This window comes from Notolepis coatsorum, assembly GCF_963971535.1.
Source record: "Notolepis coatsorum genome assembly, chromosome: 1".
NCBI classification, from domain to species: domain Eukaryota; kingdom Metazoa; phylum Chordata; class Actinopteri; order Aulopiformes; family Paralepididae; genus Notolepis; species Notolepis coatsorum.
This window is the reverse complement of record NC_140165.1, coordinates 76,560,426-76,576,301: the sequence shown is the minus strand read 5'-3', so window position 1 is coordinate 76,576,301 and position 15,876 is coordinate 76,560,426. Positions and strand designations below refer to the sequence as shown.

Below are 15,876 nucleotides of genomic sequence, written 5' to 3'. Positions count from 1 at the left end.
GACAGGGAATACACACATTACTCACACCCGCACGTGACATATGCGAGAATAGACTACTTTTTGATGAGGACGGGGGACAGTTACAGGGTACGGGAGAGCAGAATAGGACTAGCGGACATATCGGATCACAGTGCCATATATCTGACAGTAGATCTAGAAGGGAGACGGAGGAACACGATCTGGAGACTAAATGTAGGAATATTAAATAACAAGGGGGTGGTGAGTCAGATCAAGGAGGAGATAGCCAGGTATAAGGAAGAAAATGACAACGGGGCGGTAGATCCGAACATTCTATGGGACACACTGAAGGTGGTGATAAGGGGGAAATTGATGGAGAAGACAGCAATGCTGAAGAAGGCCAGAACGGAGACATATCACAATCTGATAGGGAAGCTGAAGAAGCTAGAGGGGAGACACCAGATATCAAAAGAACAGGAAACGCTCGGAGAAATCAAAGAAGTAAAGGCCAGGATAAATAGGGAATTATTGACGGAAATAGAAAAGAAAGCAAGATTCATGAAACAAACGTACTATGAAGGGGGACCAAAAGCGACCAGACTGTTGGTCAGGAGAATTAGGATGCAACAGAAGTTGAACACGATACACACAATAAGGGATACAAAGACTAATGAAATATTGAGAGACCCAGCTGAAATAGAGAGGACATTTAGAGAATACTATGAGAAACTATACACACAGCCAAAAGCAGCGGGAGAAGAGGAAATAGAAGCATATCTGGAGAAGCTAGAGTTACCATCGATAGGGAAAGAACAGAATGAAGAATTAAATAAAATAATTACGGAACGAGAACTGGAAGAGGCAATTAGTAGAGCTAAAAACAACAAATCTCCGGGGAGCGACGGATTCCCATCGGAATTCTACAAGACATTTAGAACGGAATTAGCACCCATGTTAGGGGCGGCGTTCAGACACACGATGGAAAAGGGCAAAATGCCCCCCGCGTGGAAGGAAGCCATAATCACCACGATACCGAAGGAAGGGAAGGATAGAGAATTATGTATGTAGTTTCAGACCTGTGTCCATACTCAACGTGGATTACAAGATGTATACATCGATAATATCAAAGAGATTTGAGACGTTTATGCCAGACATTATAGATGAAGATCAAACTGGATTTATTAAAGGGAGACAGACACAGGACAACGTGAGAAAGACATTACACATAGTAGAGGAGATACAAAAACAAGGAGGTAGCGCGGTACTGATTAGCCTAGATGCAGAAAAAGCATTCGACAGTGTGAGCTGGACATTTTTATATAAAACATTGATGAGGTTCGGACTGAACGGGAGGGCGATGAAGATGATCAAGGCGCTATATCAAGAACCGACAGCGAGGGTTAAGGTGAATGGCAGCCTGACGGATAGAATCAGATTAGAGAGGGCTACCAGACAGGGATGTTGTCTCTCACCAACGCTCTTCGCCGTTTTCATAGAACCACTGGCGCAACTGATCAGACAGACCGAGGACATTAAGGGAGTAAGGATAAAGGGAATGGAATATAAACTAGGCCTATTTGCGGACGACGTGATAGTATACATGAGGCAACCAGACAAGAGCTTCCCGGCACTGATGGATCTACTGAAGGAATATGGCCACTACTCAGTATACAAACTAAACGTGACAAAGACAAAGACCTTAGCATGGAACTATACCCCAACAACGGAAATTAGGGAACAGTACAGGATAAGATGGGACATGGACAAGATTAAATACTTAGGGGTGAACATCACGGGAGGGGTGGGGAAACTGTTTGAGGCGAACTATACACAGATAAATCAGAACATCAAGAGAGACTTAGAGAGATGGACAGTAATGCCCTTGGACTTCAATTCAAGAATAGAGGTCATTAAAATGAATATACTATCAAGGTTACTGTACCTATTCCAGTCACTACCGATACAAATACCACATACCACAGAATCAATTCAGGGAGTGGGACAGACTGATATCGAGGTTCATATGGGCGGGGAGAAGACCACGGGTCAGATATAAAACACTACAACTACCAAAGGAAGAGGGAGGGATGGCAGTACCCAGCCTACAAGATTATTATTATGCAGCACAACTGAGAGCAGTGACGTGCTGGTGTAACGACAGATATGAGGCAAGATGGAAAGACATTGAAAAAGAAGGGGAGGGATACAAGGTACAAGCTCTGGTGGGAGATAAGGAACTATTCAAAGAAAAAGAGGGACTATTAGATCCAATCACCAAATGCACCATGACCATATGGAACAGAGTAGTAAAAACACACAAATTGGAGAAGCAGTCAGGGGTTCTGAGATGGGTAGCACATGACAAAAGATTCAAACCAGGGAGGTTAGATCATGGATTCAGAAGGTGGGAGAGGGGGGGGGGGGGGGGGGGGGGCAACAGCGATATGCAAAATGATAGAGAAGGGGGAAATGCAGACACTACAAAAATTAAAGGAGAAATTTGGACTAGAAAACAGGGACCACTTCAGATATCTACAGGTTAGAGATTACTACAACAAAGAAATAAGGGGGGCCAAAGACGAAGAACAGAATGGAATAATCAAGATGATAGTATGGGCATACGAAGGGGGGCAAGGAAGAGTAATATCAGCAATATACCGGGCTATAATGAACAGCAAGGGACACACGACCGATTACATAAGGGAGAAATGGGAGAGAGAACTAGAGATAGGAATAACAGAGAAGGAATGGGGCAACATATGTGAGGTACAACATTCAACAACAGGATCGAGGATATGGAAAGAGTTTGGATGGAAAAACATAATCAGATTATTTATAACCCCAGAGTTGAAGGGAAAATATGCACCAACGCAAAGGGCATGCTGGAGGATGTGTGGGAAGGAGGGAGCAAATCACACACACATATTCTGGGGATGTCAGAAGCTGAAGGGGTATTGGGAGGAGATAGGGGAGACAATGATCAGAATATTAGGATACGGGTTACCACAAACGGGACTGGTGCTTTACTTAGGGGACCTGACACACGAGGGAATACAAGGGGGGGACAAATATTTAATAAAGATAATGTTGATATCGGCCAGAAAAGCAATAACGAGACTGTGGTACAAAGAAGACCCACGACAATAGCACAATGGGAAGGAATAGTAGAGGAGATACAGGATATGGAGAGGATAACGCACATGCTGAGGCTACAGGAAGCGAAATTTGGGGAAAGATGGGAAAAGTGGGAGGATTATAAGGGGAACGAAAACGACATCACAAAGGAAGGAACAAATGAAACAGAAGAGGGTGAAGGGTAAAGGAGGAAAGAGGTTCAAGGAGGGTCTCTGAACCCATGTCACACACTTAATGTTTTCTAATTTTATTTTTGTTTAAGATATGACAATTGTTTTATGTTTTTTCCACTTCATTATTTATGTATGTGAATATTTGCTTAAGTCAGTATTTTTAATTTTTCGTCTTTTGGGTATTACATTTTTTCTTTATTATTTATGTCTGTTTAATAGTGTTGTTGATGTTATTGTATATGTTGTGTTGTTTGTCTATAAATGTTCAATAAAAATTTACGTTTTAAAAAAAAAAAGCAGAATAAGGCTAACCCTCTCTGCCTATTGGGACATCATAATCGGGCTATCAACTTGAAGACGTGGTAATTTTTGGATTATCGAAGCTTTTGGACTGCAATAAGAAGATTTTGGATATGTTTACCGCGCACAGGACCTACCAAAATGAACTGATTAAGACACTTGGACACTTGGACTAATGCATTCAGTCATTTGGACGGAGTTGTTAAAACTCACTCCACTCAAATCAATAGAGTTATATTTCACTCTACTCAAATCAAATTTAAAGTGACGTGGCTGGGAGAAATTGTTGCCAGTCAGTTCAGCCAAAACAAATTCCTGGACCAAGGTCGAACCAGGGAGCTGCTGGAGTCGAAGGCCCTCTGGGAGATAAGAGTGGCAAGTGCCCCCCCCCCACCCCAAATCCCTATACCCAATCCCCCCTCCCGCGTGTACGCCTGGCGCCTATGACGGCAGCCAACTAGTACGAGTGCTAGAGGGGGGGAGCCTAAGACTGTCTCATCACCAAAGTCCTATCCCCCTGTCCCTGCCCCTCCCGTTGCTGGACAATCTTTCCTCCCTCCCTCCCGCCCGCCTGGCGCAACAACACCCCGGTGTTGCTGCAGCCGACTATCGCATATGGTGTCTCAGGCATTCTGTAGTCGACATGTGTCAACAAATGTACATGCCTGTTTGAATTTATGTTGTGCCGTTGTTACTGTAAAAATGTAATGATTGTGATATGATGTTGTTAATGAGACGATGAGCTGTATGTGTGTGTCACTGGAATTTCCCCGTGAGGGATTAATAAAAGATATCCTTATCCTTATATATATATAATATTGCAGCATGTTGACGTCATCGCACTTCATAAAAAAACATTACCGAAATGTGTCACCGGTGGATCTAACGTGAATCGGTACTCGGTAGACCGACGTGATTAGGTCGATACCCTTAAAAGTACCGGATTCTGTACCCATCTCTAACTGTCACCTGTGTGTAAAGCTGAGAGACGCAGACTACGCAGGAGGTGTGTAACATTTCTACATCTGTGTCAAATCCCACACCCCTGGTATTCTGTTATACGCAATCTCATGGGCTCCAACTGAAAGAACTCTGGGCTCCAACTCATTTCTCCAAAACGGTTAGGTTTCTTCCTCAAACTCCTGATAAAATGTATTCTGCACATCTGTTACAGATGATAGTGTGTATGTTTATCTGTTGCCTCCACCGGTATTTACAGTCCCAGGGCTCGTGGTAAGCGGTGCCAATGCCGTGTGCGTCTCACGATGCCCCGTCAACAAGCCGTCATTTACATATTCATTTACATATTCTGTGTTAGTAAATACACGCTAAACTGGACAAATACGGTGCAGCAGAAGTTGAACGTCTAAGCGGTACTTTGCGGCGTGGTTAGTAAATATGGTATGGTGAAGGACAAACCCTACAGCAAACTGCACTGAAGCCTGGCCTTGCGTATGTGTGGACCGTGGATGGGATCTATTCACTATCAATTGAAATCATTCTGGATATGGATTTTCTCAAGAATGTTTTTTAGCATGAAAGGGTTGTGTTATCGAACCTATAGTGAACACGAATGAATGCAATATCATCTGCAAAGAAAACTGATTCTGACCATCATGTGGCCAATAATAAATCAAATTTATATAGCGCCTTTCATTAAACCCAAGGTCGCTTTACAATCAAGAGGGCTAGGGAAATGGGACAGTAGGGGAAAAGGGAAAAAAGGGGAGGATGAGGGCAGGTAAGGGATAATGAACCTAATCTAATCTAAACTAACTCATGGGGAAAAGCCTTGGTGAAGAGGTGTGTTTTGAGAGCAGTTTTGAAACGGGAATCACTAGTTCCCAGGTGTTCCTGGTTCCTAGAATGTAAGAAGACATGATAGGGGAGGGACAAAGCGGGCCAGAGGGACAGAGTGGGACTATAGAGGAGGGACAGAGTGGGACTATAGAGGAGGGACAGAGTGGGACTATAGAGGAGGGACAGAGTGCGACTATAGAGGAGGGACTGAGTGGGACTATAGAGGGACAGAGTGGGACTATAGAGGAGGGACAGAGTGGGACTATAGAGGGACAGAGTGGGAATATAGAGGAGGGACAGAGTGGGACTATAAAGGGACAGAGTGGGACTATAGAGGGACAGAGTGGGACTATAGAGGGACAGAGTGGGACTATAGAGGGACAGAGTGGGACTATAGAGGAGGGACAGAGTGGGACTATAGAGGAGGGACAGAGTGGGACTACAGAGGGACAGAGTGGGACTATAGAGGAGGGACAGAGTGAGACTATAGAGGAGGGACAGAGTGGGACTATAGAGGAGGGACAGAGTGGGACTATAGATGGGCAGAGTGGGACTATAGAGGAGGGACAGAGTGGGACTATAGAGGCGGGACAGAGTGGGACTATAGAGGAGGGACAGAGTGGGACTATAGAGGAGGGACAGAGTGGGACTATAGAGGAGGGACAGAGTGGGACTATAGAGGGACAGAGTGGGACTATAGAGGAGGGACAGAGTGGGACTATAGAGGGGGACAGAGTGGGACTATAGAGGGACAGAGTGGGACTATAGAGGAGGGACAGAGTGAGACTATAGAGGGGGACAGAGTGGGACTATAGAGGAGGGACAGAGTGGGACTATAGAGGAGGGACAGAGTGGGACTATAGAGGAGGGACAGAGTGGGACTATAGAGGAGGGACAGAGTGGGACTATAGAGGGACAGAGTGGGACTATAGAGGAGGGACAGAGTGGGACTATAGAGGAGGGACAGAGTGGGACTATAGAGGGACAGAGTGGGACTATAGAGGAGGGACAGAGTGGGACTATAGAGGAGGGACAGAGTGGGGCTATAAAGGAGGGACAGAGTGGGACTATAGAGGGACAGATTGGGACTATAGAGGAGGGACAGAGTGGGACTATAGAGGAGAGACAGAGTGGGACTATAGAGGGACAGAGTGGGACTATAGAGGGGGAACAGAGTGGGACTATAGAGGGATAGAGTGGGACTATAGAGGAGGGACAGAGTGGGACTATAGAGGAGGGACAGAGTGGGACTATAGAGGGACAGATTGGGACTATAGAGGAGGGACATAGTGAGACTATAGAGGAGGGACAGAGTGGGACTATAGAGGAGGGACAGAGTGGGACTATAGAGGAGGGACAGAGTGGGACTATAGAGAGACAGAGTGGGACTATAGAGGAGGGACAGAGTGGGACTATAGAGGAAGGACATAGTGAGACTATAGAGGAGGGACAGAGTGGGACTATAGAGGAGGGACAGAGTGGGACTATAGAGGGACAGAGTGGGACTATAGAGGAGAGACAGAGTGGGACTATAGAGGAGGGACAGAGTGGGACTATAGAGGAGGGACATAGTGAGACTATAGAGGAGGGACAGAGTGGGACTATAGAGGGACAGATGGGACTATAGAGGAGGGACAGAGTGGGACTATAGAGGGACAGAGTGGGACTATAGAGGAGGGACAGAGTGGGACTATAGAGGAGGGACAGAGTGGGACTATAGAGGGACAGAGTGGGACTATAGAGCGCAGAGTGGGACTATAGAGGAGGGACAGAGTGGGACTATAGAGGAGGGACATAGTGGGACTATAGAGGGACAGAGTGGGACTATAGAGGAGGGACAGAGTGGGACAATAGAGGAGGGACAGAGTGGGACTATAGAGGAGGGACAGAGTGGGACTATAGAGGAGGGACAGAGTGAGACTATAGAGGGACAGAGTGGGACTATAGAGGAGGGACAGAGTGGGACTATAGAGGAGGGACAGAGTGAGACTATAGAGGGACAGAGTGGGACTATAGAGGAGGGACAGAGTGAGACTATAGAGGGACAGAGTGGGACTATAGAGGAGGGACAGAGTGAGACTATAGAGGGACGGAGTGGGACTATAGAGGAGGGACAGAGTGAGACTATAGAGGGACAGAGTGGGACTATAGAGGAGGGACAGAGTGAGACTATAGAGGGACAGAGTGGGACTATAGAGGAGGGACAGAGTGGGACTATAGAGGGGGACAGAGTGGGACTATAGAGGAGGGACAGAGTGGGACTATAGAGGAGGGACAGAGTGAGACTATAGAGGGACAGAGTGGGACTATAGAGGAGGGACAGAGTGAGACTATAGAGGGACGGAGTGGGACTATAGAGGAGGGACAGAGTGAGACTATAGAGGGACAGAGTGGGACTATAGAGGAGGGACAGAGTGAGACTATAGAGGGACAGAGTGGGACTATAGAGGAGGGACAGAGTGGGACTATAGAGGGGGACAGAGTGGGACTATAGAGGAGGGACAGAGTGGGACTATAGAGGGACAGAGTGGGACTATAGAGGAACAGAGTGGGACTATAGAGGAGGGACAGAGTGGGACTATAGAGGAGGGACAGAGTGGGACTATAGAGGAGGGACAGAGTGGGACTATAGAGGAGGGACAGAGTGGGACTATAGAGGGACAATGTGGGACTATAGAGGAGGGACAGAGTGGGACTATAGAGGGACAGAGTGGGACTATAGAGGACGGACATAGTGAGACTATAGAGGAGGGACAGAGTGGGACTATAGAGGGACAGAGTGGGACTATAGAGGGACAGAGTGGGACTATAGAGGGACAGAGTGGGACTATAGAGGAGGGACAGTGTGGGACTATAGAGGAGGGACAGAGTGGGACTATAGAGGGACAGAGTGGGACTATAGAGGGACAGAGTGGGACTATAGAGGAGGGACAGCGTGGGACTATAGAGGAGGGACAGAGTGGGACTATAGAGGGACAGAGTGGGACTATAGAGGAGGGACAGAGTGGGACTATAGAGGAGGGACAGAGTGGGACTATAGAACAGGGACAGAGTGGGACTATAGAGGAGGGACAGAGTGGGACTATAGAGGAGGGACAGAGTGGGACTATAGAGGGACAGAGTGGGACTATAGAGGAGGGACAGAGTGGGACTATAGAGGAGGGACAGAGTGGGGCTATAAAGGAGGGACAGAGTGGGACTATAGAGGGACAGATTGGGACTATAGAGGAGGGACAGAGTGGGACTATAGAGGAGAGACAGAGTGGGACTATAGAGGGACAGAGTGGGACTATAGAGGGGGAACAGAGTGGGACTATAGAGGGATAGAGTGGGACTATAGAGGAGGGACAGAGTGGGACTATAGAGGAGGGACAGAGTGGGACTATAGAGGGACAGATTGGGACTATAGAGGAGGGACATAGTGAGACTATAGAGGAGGGACAGAGTGGGACTATAGAGGAGGGACAGAGTGGGACTATAGAGGAGGGACAGAGTGGGACTATAGAGAGACAGAGTGGGACTATAGAGGAGGGACAGAGTGGGACTATAGAGGAAGGACATAGTGAGACTATAGAGGAGGGACAGAGTGGGACTATAGAGGAGGGACAGAGTGGGACTATAGAGGGACAGAGTGGGACTATAGAGGAGAGACAGAGTGGGACTATAGAGGAGGGACAGAGTGGGACTATAGAGGAGGGACATAGTGAGACTATAGAGGAGGGACAGAGTGGGACTATAGAGGGACAGATGGGACTATAGAGGAGGGACAGAGTGGGACTATAGAGGGACAGAGTGGGACTATAGAGGAGGGACAGAGTGGGACTATAGAGGAGGGACAGAGTGGGACTATAGAGGGACAGAGTGGGACTATAGAGCGCAGAGTGGGACTATAGAGGAGGGACAGAGTGGGACTATAGAGGAGGGACATAGTGGGACTATAGAGGGACAGAGTGGGACTATAGAGGAGGGACAGAGTGGGACAATAGAGGAGGGACAGAGTGGGACTATAGAGGAGGGACAGAGTGGGACTATAGAGGAGGGACAGAGTGAGACTATAGAGGGACAGAGTGGGACTATAGAGGAGGGACAGAGTGGGACTATAGAGGAGGGACAGAGTGAGACTATAGAGGGACAGAGTGGGACTATAGAGGAGGGACAGAGTGAGACTATAGAGGGACAGAGTGGGACTATAGAGGAGGGACAGAGTGAGACTATAGAGGGACGGAGTGGGACTATAGAGGAGGGACAGAGTGAGACTATAGAGGGACAGAGTGGGACTATAGAGGAGGGACAGAGTGAGACTATAGAGGGACAGAGTGGGACTATAGAGGAGGGACAGAGTGGGACTATAGAGGGGGACAGAGTGGGACTATAGAGGAGGGACAGAGTGGGACTATAGAGGAGGGACAGAGTGAGACTATAGAGGGACAGAGTGGGACTATAGAGGAGGGACAGAGTGAGACTATAGAGGGACGGAGTGGGACTATAGAGGAGGGACAGAGTGAGACTATAGAGGGACAGAGTGGGACTATAGAGGAGGGACAGAGTGAGACTATAGAGGGACAGAGTGGGACTATAGAGGAGGGACAGAGTGGGACTATAGAGGGGGACAGAGTGGGACTATAGAGGAGGGACAGAGTGGGACTATAGAGGGACAGAGTGGGACTATAGAGGAACAGAGTGGGACTATAGAGGAGGGACAGAGTGGGACTATAGAGGAGGGACAGAGTGGGACTATAGAGGAGGGACAGAGTGGGACTATAGAGGAGGGACAGAGTGGGACTATAGAGGGACAATGTGGGACTATAGAGGAGGGACAGAGTGGGACTATAGAGGGACAGAGTGGGACTATAGAGGACGGACATAGTGAGACTATAGAGGAGGGACAGAGTGGGACTATAGAGGGACAGAGTGGGACTATAGAGGGACAGAGTGGGACTATAGAGGGACAGAGTGGGACTATAGAGGAGGGACAGTGTGGGACTATAGAGGAGGGACAGAGTGGGACTATAGAGGGACAGAGTGGGACTATAGAGGGACAGAGTGGGACTATAGAGGAGGGACAGCGTGGGACTATAGAGGAGGGACAGAGTGGGACTATAGAGGGACAGAGTGGGACTATAGAGGAGGGACAGAGTGGGACTATAGAGGAGGGACAGAGTGGGACTATAGAACAGGGACAGAGTGGGACTATAGAGGAGGGACAGAGTGGGACTATAGAGGAGGGACAGAGTGGGACTATAGAGGAGGGACAGAGTGAGACTATAGAGGGGGACAGAGTGGGACTATAGAGGAGGGACATAGTGGGACTATAGAGGGACAGAGTGGGACTATAGAGGGACAGAGTGGGACTATAGAGGGACAGAGTGGGACTATAGAGGAGGGACAGAGTGGGACTATAGGGGAGGGACAGAGTGGGACTATAGAGGGACAGAGTGGGACTATAGAGGGACATAGTGGGACTATAGAGGAGGGACAGAGTGGGACTATAGTGGGTCATAGTGGGACTATAGAGGAGGGACAGAGTGGGACTATAGAGGAGGGACAGAGTGGGACTATAGAGGAACAGAGTGGGACTATAGAGGGACAGAGTGGGACTATAGAGGAGGGACAGAGTGGGACTATAGAGGAGGGAGAGTGGGACTATAGAGGGACAGAGTGGGACTATAGAGGGACAGTGTGGGACTATAGAGGGGGGACAGAGTGGGACTATAGAGGAGGGACAGAGTGGGACTATAGAGGGACATAGTGGGACTATAGAGGAGGGACAGAGTGGGACTATAGAGGAGGGACAGAGTGGGACTATAGAGGAGGGACAGAGTGGGACTATAGAGGGACAGAGTGGGAATATAGAGGAGGGACAGAGTGGGACTATAGAGGGACAGAGTGGGACTATAGAGGGGGGACAGAGTGGGACTATAGAGGGACAGAGTGGGACTATAGAGGGACAGAATGGGACTATAGAGGGGGGACAGAGTGGGACTATAGAGGAGTGACAGAGTGGGACTATATAGGGGGACAGAGTGGGACTATAGAGGGACAGAGTGGGACTATAGAGGACGGACAGAGTGGGACTATATAGGGACAGAGTGGGACTATAGAGGGGGACAGAGTGGGACTATAGAGGGACAGAGTGGGACTATAGAGGAGGGACAGAGTGGGACTATAGAGGGACAGAGTGGGACTATAAAGGGGGAAAGAGTGGGACTATAGAGGAGGGACAGAGTGGGACTATAGATGAGGGACAGAGTGGGACTATAGAGGCGGGACAGAGTGGGACTATAGAGGAGGGACAGAGTGGGACTATAGAGGAGGGACAGAGTGGGACTATAGAGGGACAGAGTGGGACTATAGAGGAGGGACAGAGTGGGACTATAGAGGGGGACAGAGTGGGACTATAGAGGAGGGACAGAGTGGGACTATAGAGGGGCAGAGTGGGACTATAGAGGAGAGACAGAGTGGGACTATAGAGGAGGGACAGAGTGGGACTATAGAGGGACAGAGTGGGACTATAGAGGGGGGACAGAGTGGGACTATAGAGGGGGACAGAGTGGGACTATAGAGGAGGGACAGAGTGGGACTATAGAGGGGCAGAGTGGGACTATATAGGGGGACAGAGTGGGACTATAGAGGAGGGACAGAGTGGGACTATAGAGGGACAGAGTGGGACTATAGAGGGACAGAGTGGGACTATAGAGGGGGACAGAGTGGGACTATAGAGGGACAGAGTGGGACTATAGAGGAGGGACAGAGTGAGACTATAGAGGGGGACAGAGTGGGACTATAGAGGAGGGACAGAGTGGGACTATAGAGGAGGGACAGAGTGGGACTATAGAGGAGGGACAGAGTGGGACTATAGAGGAGGGACAGAGTGGGACTATAGAGGAGAGACAGAGTGGGACTATAGAGGGACAGAGTGGGACTATAGAGGAGGGACAGAGTGGGACTATAGAGGAAGGACAGAGTGGGACTATAGAGGGACAGAGTGGGACTATAGAGGAGGGACAGAAGTGTTAAAGTGGCTGCTAGTGTGTGAGCGTGCACAGCGTGCGTGTCGTGTGTGTGCTCATGTGTGCTTATGTGTGGATACTTCAGTGTTCTGTGGTACTCAATGTTCATTGTTCAGGACTCTGATGGCCTGGGGGAAGAAGCTAAGCCTAAGCCTCTCTGTCCTAGTAGCTGGGGTTCGCAGGCGTCTGCCTGACCTCAGCAGCTGAAACAGGCTGTTATTGGGGTGGTGGGGGTCTTGTTGTATAGAACCTGCAGGGGAGGTAGTGCAATACCCGTGGTACGCTCGGCTGAGCGCACCATTCTCTGTAGGGCCTTCTTGTCCTGTGCCGTGCTGTTTCCATACCAGGCAGTGATGTTTACGGTCAGGATGCTCTCTACAGCTCCTGAGTAGAAGGACTGGAGTATCTTCCCCGATACTCTGAACTTCCTTAACTGTCTCAGGTGGTAGAGGCGCTGTTTCGCCTTCTTTACTACTGTGTCTATGTGTGTTGACCATGTCAGGTCCTCTGAGATGTGGACCCCTAGGTACTTAAAGCTGCTCACCCTGTCCACGGTAGCCCCGTTAATCATCAGTGGTGTGTGCGTCTCCTGCTGTCCTCTCCTATAATCCACGATCAGCTCCTTGGTTTTACCAATGTTCAGGAGCAGGCTGTTGTCATGGCACCAGCGTTCCAGTACCTCAACCTCCTCCCGGTAGGCCTTCTCGTCGTTGTCCCGAGATCAGCCCCACCACCACCGTGTCGTCTGCGAACTTCACTATGGAGTTCGAGCTGAACTTGGCCACACAATCGTGTGTGTAGAGTGAGTACAGCAGGGGGCTCAGAACACAGCCCAGAGTGGGACTATAGAGGAGGGACAGAGTGGGACTATAGAGGGGGACAGAGTGGGACTATAGAGGGACAGAGTGGGACTATAGAGGGGGACAGAGTGGACTATAGAGGGACAGAGTGGGACTATATAGGAGGGACAGAGTGGGACTATAGAGGAGGGACAGAGTGGGACTATAGAGGGACAGAGTGGACTAAAGAGGAGGGACAGAGTGGGACTATAGAGGGGGACAGAGTGGGACTATATAGGGACAGAGTGGGACTATATAGGAGGGACAGAGTGGGACTATATAGGAGGGACAGAGTGGGACTATAGAGGGGTGTACCTCTTCGTCGGCCACATTGGGACAGACCCGTCGCTTCCTCCCGGCGTAGCGGAGCAGAGAGGTGAGGGCGCGCAGGCCGAAGTCATAATGGTCCTGTTTGACAGCTGCTGGACGGCCAGCGAGTACAGACTGCACACCTTCTTAGCCAGCAGCTGAGAGAGAGAGAAAGAGAGAGAGAGAGAGAGAGAGAGAGAGAGAGAGAGAGAGAGAGAGAGAGAGAGAGAGAGAGAGAGAGACAGACAGACAGACAGACAGACAGACAGACACACAGAGAGAGGGTAGGAGAGAAAGAAGATGTATTTTCAGTTTACACAATAAAACTGAGATTTGTCTGCATATCCCTCCTAGATACATAGTCTCCTATGCACATAGTGCACCCGAGTTTGGTGTTTAATGCTTTGCTCAAGGGTCTTTGGCAGAGCACGGCTCTGCAACATGGACCCGGATCAGAGTACACTTGACCCCAAAGTCCAGTTTGTTTGATTAGTGTCAACAGTCGACCTTTATTTCATATGGAAAGATCACTGAGAGCAAGCTAAACACTGTGTGCCGTACTGGAACCGGGCCCGCTTGAAAAGGTGGTCTCCGGTATGGTTCATGTGCACTCGGGAACGGTTCGCCCGTTGAACTGAGTGTACTCGGGTACAGGACGACATTACCAGTGTGAAAGCTGGCCAGCGGGGGAGGGGGGAGCAATTTTATGCAAAAATGGTGAGCATAAAAGAGCAAAATGGCCTCTGTGTGAATATTATGGCCAATGGTGGAGGGTCTGGGTAAGGCAACTGAAAGCACATCAACCCAGATCATCTACACGCACACGCACACACACACACACACACACACACACACACACACACACACACACACACACACACACACACACACACACACACACACACACACACACACACACACACACACACACACACACACGCACGCACACACACGTACACGTACATGCACACACACACACACACACACACACACAACGCACAGCACACACACACGTACACGTACATGCACACGCACGTACACGTACACACACGCGCGAGTGCGCGTGCCCACACACGCACGCACACGCACGTTACACTTACACGCACACGCACGTACACTTACACACACACACACACACGCACACCCACATACACATACACGCACACCCACGTACACACACACACACACACGTGCGCGAGTGCGCACACGTACACACACACACACACACACACACACACACACACACACACACACACCACACACACACACACAGGTTCAAGGGGCAAAATAGGATTTAACATAGAAAAGTGCTGATCCCAATGCTTCCTTTGGTGATTTTGTTCCATACTTTCTTGCCAATAAGGCACATTGTATTGCAGACTTGAATTGAATTAAGAGGAGAGAAGAAAAAGTGATGAATAAGGATGAGTAATATAAGAGGACATCAACCTGAGAGAATAGATAAAGATTGTGCAATAATTAGGAGAGAGGAGAGACTAACACTGATAAAGAGGTGTGTGTGTGTGTGTGCGTGCGTGCGTGCGTGCGTGCATGCGTGCGTGCGTGCGTGCGTGCGTGCGTGTGTGTGTGTGGCATAACGACTAACATTGGGATGGGAGAAAACGGAAAAAGAAGGGGGGAAAAAAATAATGCTAATGGTCTGTTTTCAAGGAATTCCAGGCCCTGACTTTGTTTGGTCAAAAATCAAGCACTTTAAGCACTGCAAGGACCTTGTGCGAACCCTGCACTCAGTCACTCAGTCACTCAGTCATTGACTCATTCACTCACCCACTCATGGTTTGCCATGCTGCTCCTGGTGGTGGATCAATGCACTGCAGTTTGTGTGAGACCATTTTGCTTGGAATCACTGTGTCCTTGTTATAGACTGAGCCACATCCACAAGGACACACTTTAGTAGTAGGTAGTACGTTAACCCCTTCACTGCCACACTGCCAACGGGTTAACCCGTTCAATGTCACACAACAAATGGTTAACCCTTCCACAACCATCACTACAGAAGGTTAACCCTTTCACTACCACACGACAAAGGGTTAACCCTTCCACAACCACACTACAGAAGGTTAACCCTTTCACTGTCACACCACAGAATATTAACCCTTTCACTGCCACACTACCGACGGTCAACCTAGCTTGCATCCGTCCATGGAGGTAGCTACGTGTGTAGCAGTACTGTAGCAGCAGCGGGAGGTGAAAGGTCAAGGGGATGTGTCCGTGGGAAGCAAGGACTACTGAGCCTGTCAGTCAGAGGGCAGACGGGCCCTGGCACTCAGGGAGAGCGTGCTTAATGCGTCATCTTGTACACGCCACCACACAGCTGGCTGCTGCGGCTCT

General features: G+C 49.1%; 1 protein-coding gene across 1 annotated transcript in view; it reads right to left on the bottom strand.

Annotated features, from left to right (window-relative positions):
- Positions 1-15,330, bottom strand: part of dnah2 (dynein, axonemal, heavy chain 2) — a gene marked incomplete at both ends in the record, with an annotated part of 509,699 nt that extends 494,369 nt beyond the window's left edge. The window contains 3 exon segments of the mRNA XM_084326360.1: positions 13,531-13,626; positions 13,632-13,682; positions 15,313-15,330. Coding sequence (XP_084182486.1) covers positions 13,531-13,626; positions 13,632-13,682; positions 15,313-15,330 — 165 coding nt within the window.
- Between the last annotated feature and the right edge of the window lie 546 nt (positions 15,331-15,876).